Source organism: Scyliorhinus torazame, chromosome 4 (assembly GCF_047496885.1).
Source record: "Scyliorhinus torazame isolate Kashiwa2021f chromosome 4, sScyTor2.1, whole genome shotgun sequence".
Lineage (NCBI taxonomy): Eukaryota > Metazoa > Chordata > Chondrichthyes > Carcharhiniformes > Scyliorhinidae > Scyliorhinus > Scyliorhinus torazame.
Window position 1 is genome coordinate 346,054,222 of NC_092710.1, and position 20,453 is coordinate 346,074,674.

A 20,453-nucleotide genomic window follows, 5' to 3' on the forward strand; every position below is an offset into this window, starting at 1 on the left:
GGGGGGCTTCCTGACAGGTTTCTCTTTTCCGGGGGCCTTCCTGACAGGTTCCTCTTTTCTGGGGGGCTTCCTGACAAGTTTCTCTTTTCTGGGGGCTTCCTGACAGATTTCTCTTTTCTGGGGGGCTTCCTGACAGGTTCCTCTTTTCTGGGGGGCTTCCTGACAGGTTTCTCTTTTCTGGGGGGCTTCCTGACAGGTTTCTCTTTTCTGGGGGGCTTCCTGACAGGTTTCTCTTTTCTGGGGGGCTTCCTGACAGGTTCCTCTTTTCTGGGGGGCTTCCTGACAGGTTTCTCTTTTCTGGGGGGCTTCCTGACAGGTTCCGCTTTTCCGGGGGGCTTCCTGACTGGTTCCTCTTTTCCGGGGGCTTCCTGACTGGTTTCTCTTCTCTTGGGGGCATTCCTGACAGGTTTCTCTTTTCTGGGGGGCTTCCTGACAGGTTTCTCTTTTCTGGGGGGCTTCCTGACAGGTTTCCCTTTTCTGGGGGGCTTCCTGACAGGTTTCTCTTTTCTGGGGGCTTCCTGACAGGTTCCTCTTTTCTGGGGGGCTTCCTGACAGGTTCCTCTTTTCTGGGGGGCTTCCTGACAGGTTTCTCTTGTCCGGGGGGCTTCCTGACAGGTTTCTCTTTTCTGGGGGCTTCCTGACAGGTTTCTCTTTTCTGGGGGCTTCCTGACATGTTTCTCTTTTCTGGGGGGCTTCCTGACAGATTCCTCTTTTCTGGGGGGCTTCCTGACAGGTTCCTCTTCTCTGGAGGGCTTCCCGACAGGTTTCTCTTTTCTGGGGGGCTTCCTGACTGGTTTCTCTTCTATGGGGGGCTTCCTGACAGGTTTCTCTTTTCTGGGGGGCTTCCTGACAGGTTTCTCTTTTCCGGGGGGCTTCCTGACAGGTTTCTCTTTTCCGGGGGGCTTCCTGACAGGTTTCTCTTTTCCGGGGTGCTTCCTGACAGGTTTCTCTTTTCTGGGGGGCTTTCTGACAGGTTTCTCTTTTCTGGGGGGCTTCCTGACAGGTTTCTCTTTTCTGGGGGGCTTTCTGACAGGTTTCTCTTTTCTGGGGGACTTCCTGACAGGTTTCTCTTTTCTGGGGGGCTTTCTGACAGGTTTCCCTTTTGTGGGGGGCTTCCTGATAGGTTTCTCTTTTCTGGGGGGCTTCCTGACAGGTTTCTCTTTTCTGGGGGCTTCCTGACAGGTTTCTCTTTTCTGGGGGCTTCCTGACAGGTTCCTCTTTTCTGGGGGGGCTTCCTGACAGGTTCTTCTTTCCTGGGGGGCTTCCTGACAGGTTTCTCTTTTCCGGGGGGCTTCCTGACAGGTTTCCCTTGTCTGGGGGGCTTCCTGACAGGTTTCTCTTTTCTGGGGGCTTCCTTACAGGTTTCTCTTTTCTGGGGGGCTTCCTGACAGGTTTCTCTTTTCCGGGGGGCGTCCTGACAGGTTTCTCTTTTCTGGGGGGCTTCCTGACAGGTTTCCGTTTTCTGGGGGGCTTCCTGACAGGTTTCTCTTTTCTGGGGGGCTTCCTGACAGGTTTCCCTTCTCTGGGGGGCTTCCTGACAGGTTCCTCTTTTCTGGGGGGCTTCCTGACAGGTTTATCTTTCTTGGGGGCTTCCTGACAGGTTTCTTTTCTGGGGGGCTTCCTGACAGGTTCCTCTTTTCTGGGGGGCTTCCTGACAGGTTTCTCTTTTCTGGGGGGCTTCCTGACAGGTTTCTCTTTTCTGGGGAGCTTCCTGATAGGTTTCTCTTTTCTGGGGGGCTTCCTGACAGGTTTCTCTTTTCTGGGGGGCTTCCTGATAGGTTTCTCTTTTCTGGGTGGCTTCCTGACAGGTTTCTCTTTTCCGGGGGGCTTCCTGACAGGTTTCTCTTTTCCAGGGGGCTTCCTGACAGGTCTCTCTTTTCTGGGGACTTCCTGACAGGTTTCTCTTCTCTGGGGGGCTTCCTGACAGGTTTCTCTTTTCTGGGGGGCTTCCTGACAGGTTTCTCTTTTCTGGGGGGCTTCCTGACAGGTTTCTCTTTTCCGGGGGGCTTCCTGACAGGTTGCTCTTTTCTGGGGGGCTTCCTGACAAGTTTCTCTTTTCTGGGGGCTTCCTGACAGGTTTCTCTTTCCTGGGGGGCTTCCTGACAGGTTCCTCTTTTCTGGGGGGCTTCCTGACAGGTTTCTCTTTTCTGGGGGGCTTCCTGACAGGTTTATCTTTTCTGGGGGGCTTCCTGACAGGTTTCTCTTTTCTGGGGGGCTTCCTGACAGGTTCCTCTTTTCTGGGGGGCTTCCTGACAGGTTTCTCTTTTCTGGGGGGCTTCCTGACAGGTTCCACTTTTCCGGGGGGCTTCCTGACTGGTTCCTCTTTTCCGGGGGCTTCCTGACTGGTTTCTCTTCTCTTGGGGGCATTCCTGACAGGTTTCTCTTTTCTGGGGGGGGCTTCCTGACAGGTTTCTCTTTTCTGGGGGGCTTCCTGACAGGTTTCCCTTTTCTGGGGGGCTTCCTGACAGGTTTCTCTTTTCTGGGGGCTTCCTGACAGGTTCCTCTTTTCTGGGGGGCTTCCTGACAGGTTCCTCTTTTCTGGGGGGCTTCCTGACAGGTTTCTCTTGTCCGGGGGGCTTCCTGACAGGTTTCTCTTTTCTGGGGGGCTTCCTGACAGGTTTCTCTTTTCTGGGGGCTTCCTGACAGGTTTCTCTTTTCTGGGGGGCTTCCTGACAGGTTTATCTTTCTTGGGGGCTTCCTGACAGGTTTCTCTTTTCTGGGGGGCTTCCTGACAGGTTCCTCTTTTCTGGGGTGCTTCCTGACAGGTTTCTCTTTTCTGGGGGGCTTCCTGACAGGTTTCTCTTTTCTGGGGAGCTTCCTGACAGGTTTCGCTTTTCCAGGGGGCTTCCTGACAGGTCTCTCTTTTCTGGGGACTTCCTGACAGGTTTCTCTTCTCTGGGGGGCTTCCTGACAGGTTTCTCTTTTCTGGGGGGCTTCCTGACAGGTTTCTCTTTTCTGGGGGGCTTCCTGACAGGTTTCTCTTTTCCGGGGGGCTTCCTGACAGGTTCCTCTTTTCTGGGGGGCTTCCTGACAAGTTTCTCTTTTCTGGGGGCTTCCTGACAGGTTTCACTTTTCTGGGGGGCTTCCTGACAGGTTCCTCTTTTCTGGGGGGCTTCCTGACAGGTTTCTCTTTTCTGGGGGGCTTCCTGACAGGTTTCCCTTTTCTGGGGGGCTTCCTGACAGGTTTCTCTTTTCTGGGGGCTTCCTGACAGGTTCCTCTTTTCTGGGGGGCTTCCTGACAGGTTCCTCTTTTCTGGGGGGCTTCCTGACAGGTTTCTCTTGTCCGGGGGGCTTCCTGACAGGTTTCTCTTTTCTGGGGGCTTCCTGACAGGTTTCTCTTTTCTGGGGACTTCCTGACATGTTTCTCTTTTCTGGGGGGCTTCCTGACAGATTCCTCTTTTCTGGGGGGCTTCCTGACAGGTTCCTCTTCTCTGGAGGGCTTCCCGACAGGTTTCTCTTTTCTGGGGGGCTTACTGACTGGTTTCTCTTCTCTGGGGGGCTTCCTGACAGGTTTCTCTTTTCTGGGGGGCTTCCTGACAGGTTTCTCTTTTCCGGGGGGCTTCCTGACAGGTTTCTCTTTTCCGGGGGGCTTCCTGACAGGTTTCTCTTTTCCGGGGGGCTTCCTGACAGGTTTCTCTTTTCTGGGGGGCTTTCTGACAGGTTTCTCTTTTCTGGGGGGCTTCCTGACAGGTTTCTCTTTTCTGGGGGGCTTTCTGACAGGTTTCTCTTTTCTGGGGGACTTCCTGACAGGTTTCTCTTTTCTGGGGGGCTTTCTGACAGGTTTCTCTTTTCTGGGGGGCTTCCTGACAGGTTTCTCTTTTCTGGGGGACTTCCTGACAGGTTTCTCTTTTCTGGGGGGCTTTCTGACAGGTTTCTCTTTTCAGGGGGGCTTCCTGACGGGTTTCTCTTTTCTGGGGGACTTCCTGACAGGTTTCTCTTTTCTGGGGGGCTTCCTGACAGGTTTCTCTTTTCTGGGGGGCTTCCTGACAGGTTTCTCTTTTCTGGGGGACTTCCTGACAGGTTTCCCTTTTGTGGGGGGCTTCCTGATAGGTTTCTCTTTTCTGGGGGGCGTCCTGACAGGTTTCTCTTTTCTGGGGGCTTCCTGACAGGTTTCTCTTTTCTGGGGGCTTCCTGACAGGTTCCTCTTTTCTGGGGGGGCTTCCTGACAGGTTCTTCTTTCCTGGGGGGCTTCCTGACAGGTTTCTCTTTTCCGGGGGGCTTCCTGACAGGTTTCCCTTGTCTGGGGGGCTTCCTGACAGGTTTCTCTTTTCTGGGGGCTTCCTTACAGGTTTCTCTTTTCTGGGGGGCTTCCTGACAGGTTTCTCTTTTCCGGGGGGCGTCCTGACAGGTTTCTCTTTTCTGGGGGGCTTCCTGACAGGTTTCCGTTTTCTGGGGGGCTTCCTGACAGGTTTCTTTTTTCTGGGGGGCTTCCTGACAGGTTTCCCTTCTCTGGGGGGCTTCCTGACAGGTTCCTCTTTTCTGGGGGGCTTCCTGACAGGTTTATCTTTCTTGGGGGCTTCCTGACAGGTTTCTTTTCTGGGGGGCTTCCTGACAGGTTCCTCTTTTCTGGGGGGCTTCCTGACAGGTTTCTCTTTTCTGGGGGGCTTCCTGACAGGTTTCTCTTTTCTGGGGAGCTTCCTGATAGGTTTCTCTTTTCTGGGGGGCTTCCTGACAGGTTTCTCTTTTCTGGGGGGCTTCCTGATAGGTTTCTCTTTTCTGGGTGGCTTCCTGACAGGTTTCTCTTTTCCGGGGGGCTTCCTGACAGGTTTCTCTTTTCCAGGGGGCTTCCTGACAGGTCTCTCTTTTCTGGGGACTTCCTGACAGGTTTCTCTTCTCTGGGGGGCTTCCTGACAGGTTTCTCTTTTCTGGGGGGCTTCCTGACAGGTTTCTCTTTTCTGGGGGGCTTCCTGACAGGTTTCTCTTTTCCGGGGGGCTTCCTGACAGGTTGCTCTTTTCTGGGGGGCTTCCTGACAAGTTTCTCTTTTCTGGGGGCTTCCTGACAGGTTTCTCTTTCCTGGGGGGCTTCCTGACAGGTTCCTCTTTTCTGGGGGGCTTCCTGACAGGTTTATCTTTTCTGGGGGGCTTCCTGACAGGTTTATCTTTTCTGGGGGGCTTCCTGACAGGTTTCTCTTTTCTGGGGGGCTTCCTGACAGGTTCCTCTTTTCTGGGGGGCTTCCTGACAGGTTTCTCTTTTCTGGGGGGCTTCCTGACAGGTTCCACTTTTCCGGGGGGCTTCCTGACTGGTTCCTCTTTTCCGGGGGCTTCCTGACTGGTTTCTCTTCTCTTGGGGGCATTCCTGACAGGTTTCTCTTTTCTGGGGGGGGCTTCCTGACAGGTTTCTCTTTTCTGGGGGGCTTCCTGACAGGTTTCCCTTTTCTGGGGGGCTTCCTGACAGGTTTCTCTTTTCTGGGGGCTTCCTGACAGGTTCCTCTTTTCTGGGGGGCTTCCTGACAGGTTCCTCTTTTCTGGGGGGCTTCCTGACAGGTTTCTCTTGTCCGGGGGGCTTCCAGACAGGTTTCTCTTTTCTGGGGGGCTTCCTGACAGGTTTCTCTTTTCTGGGGGCTTCCTGACAGGTTTCTCTTTTCTGGGGGGCTTCCTGACAGGTTTATCTTTCTTGGGGGCTTCCTGACAGGTTTCTCTTTTCTGGGGGGCTTCCTGACAGGTTCCTCTTTTCTGGGGTGCTTCCTGACAGGTTTCTCTTTTCTGGGGGGCTTCCTGACAGGTTTCTCTTTTCTGGGGAGCTTCCTGACAGGTTTCGCTTTTCCAGGGGGCTTCCTGACAGGTCTCTCTTTTCTGGGGACTTCCTGACAGGTTTCTCTTCTCTGGGGGGCTTCCTGACAGGTTTCTCTTTTCTGGGGGGCTTCCTGACAGGTTTCTCTTTTCTGGGGGGCTTCCTGACAGGTTTCTCTTTTCCGGGGGGCTTCCTGACAGGTTCCTCTTTTCTGGGGGGCTTCCTGACAAGTTTCTCTTTTCTGGGGGCTTCCTGACAGGTTTCACTTTTCTGGGGGGCTTCCTGACAGGTTCCTCTTTTCTGGGGGGCTTCCTGACAGGTTTCTCTTTTCTGGGGGGCTTCCTGACAGGTTTCTCTTTTCTGGGGGGCTTGCTGACAGGTTTCTCTTTTCTGGGGGGCTTCCTGACAGGTTCCTCTTTTCTGGGGGGCTTCCTGACAGGTTTCTCTTTTCTGGGGGGCTTCCTGATAGGTTCCCCTTTTCCGGGGGGCTTCCTGACTGGTTCCTCTTTTCCGGGGGCTTCCTGACTGGTTTCTCTTCTCTTGGGGGCATTCCTGACAGGTTTCTCTTTTCTGGGGGGCTTCCTGACAGGTTTCTCTTTTCTGGGGGGCTTCCTGACAGGTTTCCCTTTTCTGGGGGGCTTCCTGACAGGTTTCTCTTTTCTGGGGGCTCCCTGACAGGTTCCTCTTTTCTGGGGGGCTTCCTGACAGGTTCCTCTTTTCTGGGGGGCTTCCTGACAGGTTTCTCTTGTCCAGGGGGCTTCCTGACAGGTTTCTCTTTTCTGGGGGGCTTCCTGACAGGTTTCTCTTTTCTGGGGGCTTCCTGACAGGTTTCTCTTTTCTGGGGGGCTTCCTGACAGGTTCCTCTTTTCTGGGGGGCTTCCTGACAGGTTCCTCTTTTTTTTGGTGGGCTTCCTGACAGGTTCCTCTTCTCTGGAGGGCTTCCCGACAGGTTTCTCTTTTCTGGGGGGCTTCCTGACAGGTTTCTCTTCTCTGGGGGGCTTCCTGACAGGTTTCTCTTTTCTGGGGGGCTTCCTGACAGGTTTCTCTTTTCCGGGGGGCTTCCTGACAGGTTTCTCTTGTCCGGGGGGCTTCCTGACAGGTTTCTCTTTTCTGGGGGGCTTCCTGACAGGTTTCTCTTTTCTGGGGTCTTCCTGACAGGTTTCTCTTTTCTGGGGGGCTTCCTGACAGGTTTCTCTTTTCTGGGGAGCTTCCTGACAGGTTTCTCTTTTCTGGGGGGCTTCCTGACAGGTTTCCCTTTTGTGGGGGGCTTCCTGACAGGTTTCTCTTTTCTGGGGGCTTCCTGACAGGTTCCTCTTTTCTTGGGGGCTTCCTGACAGGTTCTTCTTTCCTGGGGGGCTTCCTTACAGGTTTCTCTTTTCTGGGGGGCGTCCTGACAGGTTTCTCTTTTCTGGGGGGCTTCCTGACAGGTTTCCCTTGTCTGGGGGGCTTCCTGACAAATTTCTATTTTCTGGGGGCTTCCTTACAGGTTTCTCTTTTCTGGGGGGCTTCCTGACAGGTTTCTCTTTTCCGGGGGGCGTCCTGACAGGTTTCTCTTTTCTGGGGGGCTTCCTGACAGGTTTCCCTTTTCTGGGGGGCTTCCTGACAGGTTCCTCTTTTCTGGGGGGCTTCCTGACAGGTTTCCCTTCTCTGGGGGGCTTCCTGACAGGTTCCTCTTTTCTGGGGGCTTCCTGACAGGTTTATCTTTCTTGGGGGCTTCCTGACAGGTTTCTCTTTTCTGGGGGGCTTCCTGACAGGTTCCTCTTTTCTGGGGGGCTTCCTGACAGGTTTCTCTTTTCTGGGGGGCTTCCTGACAGGTTTCTCTTTTCTGGGGAGCTTCCTGATAGGTTTCTCTTTTCTGGGGGGCTTCCTGACAGGTTTCTCTTTTCTGGGGGGCTTCCTGATAGGTTTCTCTTTTCTGGGGGGCTTCCTGACAGGTTTCTCTTTTCCGGGGGGCTTCCTGACAGGTTTCTCTTTTCCGGGGGGCTTCCTGACAGGTTTCTCTTTTCTGGGGAGCTTCCTGACAGGTTTCTCTTTTCCAGGGGGCTTCCTGACAGGTCTCTCTTTTCTGGGTACTTCCTGACAGGTTTCTCTTCTCTGGGGGGCTTCCTGACAGGTTTCTCTTTTCTGGGTGGCTTCCTGACAGGTTTCTCTTTTCTGGGGGGCTTCCTGACAGGTTTCTCTTTTCCGGGGGGCTTCCTGACAGGTTCCTCTTTTCTGGGGGGCTTCCTGACAAGTTTCTCTTTTCTGGGGGCTTCCTGACAGGTTTCTCTTTTCTGGGGGGCTTCCTGACAGGTTTCTCTTTTCTGGGGGGCTTCCTGACAGGTTCCTCTTTTCTGGGGGGCTTCCTGACAGGTTTCTCTTTTCTGGGGGCTTCCTGACAGGTTTCTCTTTTCTGGGGGGCTTCCTGACAGGTTTCTCTTTTCTGGGGGGCTTCCTGACAGGTTTCCCTTTTCTGGGGGGCTTCCTGATAGTTTCCTCTTTTCTGGGGGGGCTTCCTGACAGGTACCGCTTTTCCGGGGGGCTTCCTGACAGGTTCCTCTTTTCTGGGGGGCTTCCTGACAGGTTCCGCTTTTCCGGGGGGCTTCCTGACTGGTTCCTCTTTTCCGGGGTCTTCCTGGCTGGTTTCTCTTCTCTTGGGGGCATTCCTGACAGGTTTCTCTTTTCTGGGGGGCTTCCTGACAGGTTTCCCTTTTCTGTGGGGCTTCCTGACAGGTTTCTCTTTTCTGGGGGCTTCCTGACAGGTTCCTCTTTTCTGGGGGGCTTCCTGACAGGTTTCCCTTGTCCGGGGGCTTCCTGACAGATTTCTCTTTTCTGGGGGGCTTCCTGACAGGTTTCTCTTTTCCGGGGGGCTTCCTGACAGGTTTCTCTTTTCTGGGGGCTTCCTGACAGGTTCCTCTTTTCTGGGGGGCTTCCTGACAGGTTTCCCTTGTCCGGGGGCTTCCTGACATGTTTCTCTTTTCTGGGGGGCTTCCTGACAGGTTCCTCTTTTCTGGGGGGCTTCCTGACAGGTTCCTCTTCTCTGGAGGGCTTCCCGACAGGTTTCTCTTTTCTGGGGGGCTTCCTGACAGGTTTCTCTTCTCTGGGGGGCTTCCTGACAGGTTTCTCTTTTCCGGGGGGCTTCCTGACAGGTTTCTCTTTTCCGGGGGGGCTTCCTGACAGGTTTCTCTTTTCCGGGGGGCTTCCTGACAGGTTTCTCTTTTCCGGGGGGCTTCCTGACAGGTTTCTCTTTTCTGGGGGGCTTCCTGACAGGTTTCTCTTTTCTGGGGAGCTTCCTGACAGGTTTCCCTTTTCTGGGGGGCTTCCTGATAGGTTTCTCTTTTCTGGGGGCTTCCTGACAGGTTTCTCTTTTCTGGGGGGCTTCCTGACAGGTTTCCCTTTTGTGGGGGGCTTCCTGACAGGTTTATCTTTTCTGGGGGCTTCCTGACAGGTTCCTCTTTTCTGGGGGGCTTCCTGACAGGTTCTCCTTTCCTGGGGGGCTTCCTGACAGGTTTCTCTTTTCCGGGGGGCTTCCTGACAGGTTTCCCTTGTCTGGGGGGCTTCCTGACAGGTTTCTCTTTTCTGGGGGCTTCCTTACAGGTTTCTCTTTTCTGGGGGGCTTCCTGACAGGTTTCTCTTTTCCGGGGGGCTTCCTGACAGGTTTCTCTTTTCTGGGGGGCTTCCTGACAGGTTTCCCTTTTCTGGGGGGCTTCCTGACAGGTTTCTCTTTTCTGGGGGGCTTCCTGACAGGTTTCCCTTCTCTGGGGGGCTTCCTGACAGGTTCCTCTTTTCTGGGGGGCTTCCTGACAGGTTTATCTTTCTTGGGGGCTTCCTGACAGGTTTCTCTTTTCTGGGGGGCTTCCTGACAGGTTCCTCTTTTCTGGGGGGCTTCCTGACAGGTTTCTCTTTTCTGGGGGGCTTCCTGACAGGTTTCTCTTTTCTGGGGAGCTTCCTGATAGGTTTCTCTTTTCTGGGGAGGCTTCCTGACAGGTTTCTCTTTTCTGGGGGGCTTCCTGATAGGTTTCTCTTTTCTGGGGGGCTTCCTGACAGGTTTCTCTTTTCCGGGGGGCTTCCTGACAGGTTTCTCTTTTCTGGGGAGCTTCCTGACAGGTTTCTCTTTTCCAGGGGGCTTCCTGACAGGTCTCTCCTTTCTGGGGACTTCCTGACAGGTTTCTCTTTTCTGGGGGCTTCCTGACAGGTTTCTCTTTTCTGGGGGGCTTCCTGACAGGTTCCTCTTTTCTGGGGGCTTCCTGACAGGTTTCTCTTTTCTGGGGGGCTTCCTGATAGGTTTCTCTTTTCTGGGGGGCTTCCTGATAGGTTTCTCTTTTCTGGGGGGGCTTCCTGATAGGTTTCTCTTTTCTGGGGGGGCTTCCTGATAGTTTTCTCTTTTCTGGGGGGCTTCCTGACAGGTTTCTCTTTTCTGGGGGGCTTCCTGACAGGTTTCTCTTTTCTGGGGGGCTTCCTGATAGGTTTCTCTTTTCTGGGGGGCTTCCTGACAGGTTTCTCTTTTTGAACGCTGGATTCTCCACTGTATCGGGAACTCCGCTACCTTTGGCGTGAGGCGGAGAATCCAGCCCTGTATTTATGGTTGGTGTGCCAATGCATTAATCTCTCCCAGAGGGAAAATGTCCTCTCAATGTCCACCCAGTCCATTTCTCCCAGTACCTTATATGATTCAATAAGATACTTTTTCATTCTTCTGAATTCTAATGAAAACAGGGCCAACCTTTCTTCCGAAGCTAACCTTTTCCTCCCAGGAATCAGTCCTGTGAACTCTCTCTGAACTGTTTCTAACGCAATTACATCCTTTCTTCAGTAAAGAACCAAAATTGTTCACTGTACTCCAGATGTAGTCTCATCTGTACAACTGTAACACGCTTCCATCTTTTATATTCATGGCTAGCTGTGGAGTATGACTTATTTTGTATATTATCAATAAATTAATTTCTCCTTTAATCAGAACATACCTCTGAAAATAGTCCTCGCATGTTTGATAGACCCTGTCATGAAAAACACCCATTGTTGCCACAAGTTGGGTTTTGACCTCGTTTGAACAAGCAATGTAGAAACCAGAAAGGACATAGTTCGAGACAGCAACCAACGCCTCTCTGGGCCAGCGACTGAACCAATCCATAGTGCATCCAGAGATCAGGCCAGGGAACTTCAGGGCACGTGATCGAAATTTTTCACCAACCTAACGTCAAAACAAACAGAACAGTTGGCTTAGAAATATGCATATAAAACTCAAGTCATCCTACCATGATGATTAAAAACAAAAATAAATCGATCCATCCTTTAATACAACTGCCTCTGTTTCACATTAGTGAGTACCCTGATAACATTATCATGACACTCTAAAGGTCATCAACCTGAACTTTATTCAGAAAGGGAGGGAGATAGAAAACTATAGATCAGTTAGCCGAACATCCGCTGTTAGAAGACATTACTAAAGATGTTATAGCAGGAAACTTGAATAAGATCAAGTTAATCAGGCAGAGTCAATATGGTTGTGAAAGCAAAATCATGGGTGGCATTCTCCACTTGCCTACGCCGATTTCATACTCGCCGATCAGGCTGAGAATCCCTTTTGAGGACAGAATCGGGGGCAGCGCCTGTTTTCAGATGCTCAGCCCCCTCCAAAACAGCACCATCGTGGAGTACGCCGTATGCCGTTGGAACGACCTCAGGATGTTACCTGAAGGCCCTCCCCCGATGCTTCGCCCCCGATGGGTCGAGTTCACAACAGAGCAGTTCACTTGTGCTCTCAGTTTTCGTGAACCTGGCGTGGCGGTTGTGGGCTGTTCAGCGCTGCCACAGTCGGGGGGAGGGGGGAGCTGTGCCGTTGGGTCTTCGGAGAGGGCTGGGGGTCTGATAAGGAATGGTCCGGGGGTGGCTAGGGGTTGTCCATGGGGGCACCATCTGGCAGGTCGGGTCTGCATGTGGTCGGCGCCATGTTCTATGGCACGACCTCTGCAGTTCGTCGTTGTGCACATGTAAGGCCCCAGACCTGGCAATTCTCTGGCTGTTTATTTTGTGACAGCCATGTGTTTTACATGGCATGGCTGCTAGCCCCTCAAGGGTTGGTGGGTCGCTGCTGGGGTCTTGCTGATTTTTTCATCGTAGAACTAGACACTTCCTCCGGACATAGCCTCAAAATCGGAGAATTCAGCCCCATGTTAACCAACCAATTGGAATCCTTTGAGGAAGTAACCTGTGCTTTAGATAAAGGGGAAGCGGTGGATGTACTGGACTTAGGTTTCCAGAAGGCATTTGATAAAGTGCCACATCAAAGGTTATTGTGGAAAATAAAAGTGAATGTTAGAAGAGGTAACACATTGGATAGAAGATTGGCTGTCTAGCAGGAAACAGAGTGTGGAATCATGGCCCTTTTTCTGCTTGGCAAGATGTTACGAGTGGTGTCCCCCAGGGGTCAGTGCTGGCACCTCAACTAGTTACACTTTACATTTATGACTTGGATGACGTGATTGAAGGAATGGTTGCCAAATTTGCTGTTGACACAAAGGTAGAATCATAGAATTTAGAATTTACAGTGCAGAAGGAGGCCATTTGGCCCATTCAGTCTGCACCGGCCCTTGAAAAGAGCACCCCACAAGCCCACACTTGCACCCTATCCCCATAACCCAGTAACCCACCTAACCTTTTTGGATTCTAAGGGGTAATTTAGCGTGGCCAATCCACCTAACCCGCACATTTTTGGACTGGGAGGAAATCGGAGCACCCGGAGGAAACCTATGCAGACATGGGGAGAAAATGCAAACTCCACACAGACAGTCATCCGAGGCCAGAATTGAACCCGGGATCCTGGAGCTGTGAGGCAAACATGCTAGCCATTGTGCTACCGTGCTGCCCCACAGTAGGAAAGTAAAGGGTGAAGAGGACACGAGGAGGCAACAAAAAGGTCGAGATAGGTTAAGTGAGTGGGTAAAGATCTGGCAAATGGAGTCCAATGTTTTCTAACCCAACCTGACACCCGTTCCACCTTGACCTAAACCCCCCCCCCGACCTCGCCGATGTCTGAATACCCACTTCCCATTCACTTACCTTCAAAGTTTCCCTTCTCCCTTTTAAACTCACCTGCTTTATGAAATGAAATGAAAATCGCTTATTGTCACAAGTCGGCTTCAATTAAGTTACTGTGAAAAGCCCCTAGTCGCCACATTCCGGCGCCTGTTCGGGAAGGCTGGTACAGGAATTGAGCCGTGTTGCTGGCCTGCCTTGGTCTGCTTTCAAAGCCAGCGATTTAGCCCAGTGCGCTATGGCAGCCAGTGCTGTAAAAAGGGGGGTGTATGCTCCTTCGCTCCACTCCTTTTGCACTTTGCTTCTGGAGCCCCTAAGTTGCTTCGCTGCTTCAGTCTCACCCGACTTGAATTAGAAAGATCAGGCGAGACATGGGGCTGGGTTCTCCGATTTTGAGACTAAGTGCTAACGCCAGCGTGGGAACGGTGCCGTCTTATGACCGAAAAAGCCGCAAAATGGCCACCGATCCTCCATCTGGTGAGGGGCTAGCAGGCACGCAATGTAGAGCCCCCGACTTTAGATGTGGATACGGCCGGAGAATTTCCGGGTCCATGGCCGCGCATGAACACGACAGCGGCCTGCAACAGCCGCGCCGGGCAACATTTTGCCGGCCGCGCGCGGACCTGGCCTGCCAAATAGTAACCCCCTTTGGTCAGGCTCGCCACCCCCAGACCACTTCCAACAGTGCCCTCAGCCCTCGCCAAAGCCCTCCCCGCCTGTGGATCGGCTCCCGCCCCGTCTTAGTCCACAGCCGCCACGCCGAGTTCCCGAAAATAAATACTACACGTGACCGATGCCTTCAGGACCTCAGCCCATCGGGGGCGGAGTATCGAGGGGGAGGGCCTTGGGTAACGTCCTGAGGCCCTCCCGACGGCATGCGGCATACTCCTAGAGTACGCCGTTTTGGAGGGGCAGAGCATCGCAAAAACGGTGCTGCACCCGATTTTGCCGCCAACGTGGATTCCCCGGCCGATCGTGAACGCAATTTTAGACAGCCTGCATCTCTGAAAGGTGTACTGTGGTTACAACAGATAATGGTAGACAGAGAAACTATTTTCTTCAATGAGAATTGAGGACTCAAAGACATAACCTAGACACTTTTACATGTAAAAGATGGTTGAAGTTTGGAAACTCTTCTGAAAATCATGGTTGATATGAATTTAATTGTTAATTTAAAATCTGAGATTGGCAGATTTCTCTTAACGAGATAAGGGGGGGATATTGGATATAGGGCGAAGGCCATCTGGAGTTTGGTCACAGATCGGTCACGGAGCAGCATTTTCTAGACCTTAACTGGCGGGTTTGAAGGTGAGTTGGGGCCTGTAAAGTTCTGCCTTCCAGCATGTACCCTTTCCTGTGGTGGGTGGGAAACTTGCCTTCTGAAAAGTTCTGCTGTGGATTTCATTAAATGGTGGGATAGCCTCAAATGGCCTACACAAATCTGCCTCCCATCCATTGACTCATCTACACCTCCCGCTGCCTGGGGAATGCGGGCAGCATAATCAAAGACCCACCCGGCTTACTCACTAGTCCAACCTCTTCCATCGGGCAGGAGATACAGAAGTCTGAGAACACGCACAAACAGACTCAAAAACAGCTTCTTCCCCGCTGTTTCCAGACTCCTAAATGACCCTTTTATGGACTGACCTCATTAACACTGCACCCTGTATGCTTCAACCGATGCCGGTGTTATGTACATTGTGTACCTTGTGTTGCCCTGTTATGTATTTTTTTAAATGTCTTTTTCCTTTCATGTACTTAATGATCTGTTGAGCTGCTCGCAGAAAAATACTTTTCACTGTACCTTGGTACACGTGACAATAAACAAAATCCAAATCCAAATCCTGTTCCTATGCAAGCGATGGGGAGAGAAAGCTCCATCAAAAGAAAGATGTGAAATTCAAAATTCTACCCATCTTGAACAAAATGAGATTCAATTAATCTTTGACTGTCAATTTGATAGATCCCTCCGAACCATGTGACCTGTGTTTAAACCCCTCAGATCCTTGACCTGCAAACCATTCATCTCCCTTACTGGGCCTATCACAAAAGAACTACAACGTACTTTCACTGATCTAGAAATTCTTGTTAAATAGATAACAAAGCTCAGAATCTAACTGACCGGAGAGAAACAGAGCACAACATGAAGATGTTTCCTGGCTCTATTTATAAAATATTCATATAGATTGTCAAAGGTAGGAGGGGTACGAGGTGCTTCTTTCTTCATCGATGCAATCAGCGATTGAGTGATCTCATCAAGTTCATCCCGAGCAAATAAGTTTGAAACCTATCAAGAGAAAGCAGACAGCAATTTAAATATGCAATATTTCATTGATGTTATTGTCTGCAACTTTGACCTGTTCATGTAGTTTATTCCCATTGGTATATATTTATTATAAACAGCTTGTGTCTAAATTAAAAGCAGTATTCTGCAAAGATGAGAGGCAGATCAGAAGATTGGGCTGGATGTAAAGAACAGCAAAGAATGCCATAAGGTTAATAACGAGTGAGAAATTAAAGAATGAGAGAAAGCCTCCTAGAAATATGAAAGCAATTATTAAGAGTTTCTATAGGTATTTAGAAATGAAAATAGGACGTAAAGTGAGTGGCGTTCCTTTAGAGAGTGAAAATAGAGAGTCAATAATGGAAAATAAGGTGACGACAGATTAAACAGATATTTTGCATCTGTCTTCACTCTAGAGGATACAAATAACACCGCAGCAATCATTATGAATCCGGGAAGGAGGAACTTAAAACAATTACAATCACCAGGAAATGGATACTGAAAGCTTTATCAGAATGAAAAGTTGACAAGTTGCTAGGCCTTGATCTGAGGATGCTAGGACTTCATCTGAGGATCATTAATGCAGTGGCTGCTGAGATTGCAGATAAATTGGTTTTAATTTCCCAAAACTAGTGAGGTTCTTAAGAAGTGCCATCGGTTTGGAAAATAGTGAATGTGACTCCTCGGGCGAAATTCTCCCCCAACGGCGCGATGTCCGCCGACTGGCGCCACAAATGGCGCCAATCAGACGGGCATCGCGCCGGCCCAAAGGTGCGGAATGCTCCGCATCTTTGGGGGCCGAGCCCCAACATTGAGGGGCTAGGCCGGCGCCGGAGGGATTTCCGCACCGCCAGCTGGCGGAAATGGCGTTTGTTGCCCCGCCAGCTGGCGGAAATGGCGTTTGGTGCCCCGCCAGCTGGCGTGGAAATGAGGCGCATGCGCGGGAGCGTCAGCGGCCGCCGACAGTTTCCCACGCATGCGTAGTGGGGAGAGTCTCTTCTGCCTCCGCCATGGTGGGGGCCGTGGTGGAGGCGGAAGGGAAAGAGTGCCCCCACGGCACAGGCCCGCGGATCGGTGGGCCCCGATCGCGGGCCAGGCCACCGTGGGGGCACCCCCTGGGGTCAGATTGCCCCGCGCCCCCCCCAGGACCCCGGAGCCCGCCCACGCCGCCTGGTCCCGCCAGTAAATACCAGCTTTGATTTACGCCGGCGGGACAGGCAATTTCTGGCCGGGACTTCGGCCCATTCGGGCCGGAGAATTGAGCGGGGGGTCCCGCCAACCGGCGCGGCCCGATTCCCACCCCCGCCCAATCTCCAGTACCGGAGACTTCGGCGGGGGCGGGGGCGGGATTCACGGCGGCCAACGGCCATTCTCCGACCCGGCGGGGGGGTCGGAGAATGACACCCCTCTATTCTAGAAAGGAGGGTGACAGAAAGCAGCAAACTACAAGCTAGTTCGCTTAACATCTCCCAGTGGGAAAATGTTGGAATCTACTATTAATGAGGTTAAGGACACTTGTAGAATGGCAATGTAATCAAACAGAAAGGGAATGTAATCAAAACGAAAAGGAAATCATGGTTTACTAATGTATTAGAAGCTCGTCATTAAATTTTTTAAAATGTGTATATAGGGAACCTGCGGATGTGCTATACTTAGATTTTCAGAAGACATTTTGCAAGATGCCACATCAAAGTTACTCTGCAAAATAAGAGCTCATCCCATTGGTTAGCTAACAGGAAACAGAGAATTTGATCATTTTTGGCTTGGCAAGATGTGCCGTGTTTTTTTGAATTAATTTACGGGCAGGTGGGCAGGTCTGTTTTCAGGTCCAAAATGTAAAAAGAAAAGCAAATGGAATGTTAGCGTTTATTGCAAAAGGACTGGAATCTAAAAATAGAGAATTATTGTTGCAATTGTATAGGGTGTTGGCGAGACCACATCTGGAGTATTGTGTCCAATTTTGGTCTCCTTATTTTTTTATTTTAAAACATTAATTTACTGGATGTGGGCGTCGCTGGTTAGGCCAGCATTTATTGTCCATTCCTAGTTGCTCTTCAGATGGTGGTGGTGAGTTGCCTTCTTGAACCGCTGCAGTCCTTGAGGTGTAGGTACACCCACTGTTCTGTTGGGAGGGTGTTCCAGGATGTTGCCCCATTATTATTATTATAGTTTCAAGTCAGGGTGGTGAGTGACTTGGAGAGGAAGATCCAGGTGGTGGGGGCCCCAGGTATCTGCTGCTCTTGACCTTCTAGATGGTAGTGGTCGTGGGTTTGGACGGTGCTGTCTAAGGAATCTCGGTGAGTCACTGCAGTTCATCTTGTAGCTGGTGCACAAGGCTGCCACTGTTCGTCGGTGGTGGAGGATTTGAATGTTTGTGAAAGGAGGAGCAATCAAACGGGCTGCTTTATCCTGGATGGTGTTGAGCTTCTTGAGTGTTGTTGGAGCTGCACTCATCCAGGCAAGTGGAGAGTATTCCATTACACTCCTGACTTGTGCCTTGTAGATGGTGGACAGACTTTGGGAGGTCAGGAGGTGAGTTACTCACCGTAGGATTCCTAACATTTGACCTGCCCTGGTAGCCACAGTATTAATATGGCTAGTCCAGTTCAGTTTCTGATCAATGGTAACCCCCAGGACGTTGATTATGGGGGATTCAGTGATGGTAATGCCATTGAATGTCAAGGGGTGATGGTTAGATCCTCTCCTGTAGGAGATGGTCATTACATGCCACTTGTTTGCCGTGAATGTGGAAAAAATTGGCAACATCAAGCAGAGGACAATATGACCTACAGGGAACAAAGTCCAGGATAACAACCAAGATGTAGAACTGTCAGGCAGTCCTCAGGATAAATACTACTTCACTGGTGCATGAAGAATTTCAAAATCAAGGATGAGGCAGTATCAGGAACATGAGTGCCCTTCAGGATCTCTCAAGGATTCCAACGGTCGAAGCACGGGCCACCATTACATCCACCATGCCGTCTCCCCAGAACCCAAGTGGTCAATAAATTAAATCTAGGCTCCGGCCTGGGGTAGGGGATAACTCAATCGGTTCAGTCGCCTCCAACCCCTTACGGCCGACATCCTGAACAGGACAATATCGGACCAGTGGTTAAAAGGCCACACCAATTTCAGGCCCAGAAGACAGAATTAGATGTGCTCCATCTAATTTAATTTGCCCAGTTTCCAGATCGAGGTTCTCAAAAATGGCACCCAATCCTCAAATTCAGCTGGGAATTCCTCTAACACCTCACTTCAGAGACCGAGCTCAGCAGCTCTCCTCTACTGTTCCTCCTCTCTCTCTCTCTCCCGCCTCCTTCAGGATGGACAACAAGCCATGCAGCAGGAACTACCTTACAGATGCGGGCTCCCACCAGGGATAGTGCTCTCTCTCTATTGAAGAACCTCTTTGTGTGCGCCATTGCCTCCATAAATACTCTCCGTAACTCTTGGAATTGGGTTTTGATCACTTGTACCTCAGATATCCAGCCAGAACAGTATCTTTGAAGGCAGCCATCATCCGTCAAAGCACACCACACTGTAAGGGTGGGAGCCCGCTCAAAAGCAACTGCACCACAAATGGCAGGGCCCATACCAATTCCTTCCAGCTGTCTCGAATAAGCAAAGATTTAAACATTCTAACTTGGTTCTATCAGGCAGAAGCACCAACCAACAACTTTTAGGACATATGTAAACCAAAAAAAGACAAAAAATAAATGTGCACAAGGATGAAAAGACAGATTAAAAGATGAGCAGAGCCAGAGTTCGTGAAAATGCAACCGCTCCTGAGCTCACATCATGAGACCCCAGCAGTCTGATCATCAGTCTGATGATGAGGTTGGCGGCACTCAGCTAAGTGAGGATCCTGCACTGCGCCATCCATCAGATAATCATGCTGTGAGTGACGCCTCCTGTCCCTCAGGCCCCTGACATGCACTAATAACCTTTCTCTCCTTTCATAACCGCCTAATTTGAGAGCTAATCGAGGAGGATTGCTGGACACCAGGAATCTGCTGAGTCCCAATCAGATGACGCGCCTCTGGACCCGAGCATGCTTCAGTTGCAGTAGCTGCAAAGGCAAGCTTGGGAACATCGGAAAGGGATGGCTGCTTCACTCCTCAGCTTGCAACACCTGATGGAGGAGTCCATCCGCCTTCAGACTGAGGTGATAATGCCGACATACCAACAGACCAAGGCTAACACGAGTAGGGTGGCAGCTGCTTTGGAGACTTTTCTCCAGGATGTCTGTCCTGCACAACTGCAGGAGCTGCACTCCATCACTGAGACACAGGCTGGCATCCATCACTGTCAACCTGAGAAGGGAGGAATGGTGCCTCGCAATCGCAATCCAGCTGCAGCTCCCTTCAACGGGCAGGGGCCCTTGGGCACCCATAGGGAGGAGGATCACCCCAGTGCCATTCACCCAGGTGACTCTGCGTGTCCAGCCTACACAAATCCCCTATTCCTGTGATCCCATCAGCTCCAGCTCCACGGGCTGTGGAGGGTGGCATTGCCACACAGCAGGATGCTGAAAACAGGCAGGGGCCCTTCAGATTTCAGCCCTCTAGAGGACACATGCCAAGGTCATCACAGTCAACAGGGCACACAGTCAGCGGACTGCCTCTACCTCTGCTGTGGGTGTTGGGGATGCAGCAAGATGTAACGGCAGAGTCAGAATGACAAGATGGTGGAGTTGTACAGCGTGGGTGTGGGTGTTAAACTTGTAATTTATGTTGATCATTCTAAATACACTCCCAAGAATAGATCCTTGCCTATAGCTCTTTTTTTTAAAAAAAATGTTTTTAATTGAAGGAGCAATTTAGCGTGGCCAATTCACCTACCCTACACATTTTTGGGTTGTGGGGGTGAGACCCACGCAGCCATAAAGAGAATGTGCAAACTCCACACGGACAGTGACCTGGGGCCAGGATTGAACCCGGGTCCTCGGCCCGGCGAGGCAGCCGCGCTAACCATTGCGCCACCGTGCCGCCCCCAAAAGCTCCTTATTATGATGAGCAGTGTTCGTGTCAGTCAGAAACAAAAACTTGGTTCATGAAGGAAAGTGTCGCAGTCCAGAGCCTCCTCTGAGCACAGTCAATTCCCAGCGTCAGAATGGCTTTCGAGAGCAGCGATGCCTGCACCTCAATGTGGCTTGTGTTCACAGCAGGAATCTTGTACCCAATAAGTTTCCTTGTTGTTCTGTGTCTACTGTTAGCACGTTAGAGGGAGGACTGCCCAACACCCCCCCCCCCCCCCCCGCCCCCGCCCAACCCCTCTAATCCCTATGTCAAAGTATCAAAGTCCATGTGCACGCTGTTTCTCAGCAGCATCTCCATGACGAGCTTCTGTGTGCTGTTCTAAGCCAGATAGGTGTCAGACATTCTCAGATGTAACAGGAGGATCTCAGGAGAGTCCTCGCTACAT

At 51.3% G+C, this 20,453-nt stretch overlaps 1 protein-coding gene across 1 annotated transcript in view; it reads right to left on the reverse strand.

Moving 5' to 3' along the window:
- LOC140411508 (dynein axonemal heavy chain 8-like) overlaps positions 1–20,453 on the reverse strand; it is a 2,059,122-nt gene that overhangs the window by 511,102 nt on the left and 1,527,567 nt on the right. The window contains exons 63-64 of the mRNA XM_072500594.1: positions 14,868–15,032; positions 10,675–10,901 (exon numbers count right to left, since the gene is read on the reverse strand). Of these exons, the coding sequence (XP_072356695.1) occupies positions 10,675–10,901; positions 14,868–15,032 (392 nt within the window). The remainder of the gene's footprint in view (positions 1–10,674; positions 10,902–14,867; positions 15,033–20,453) is intronic.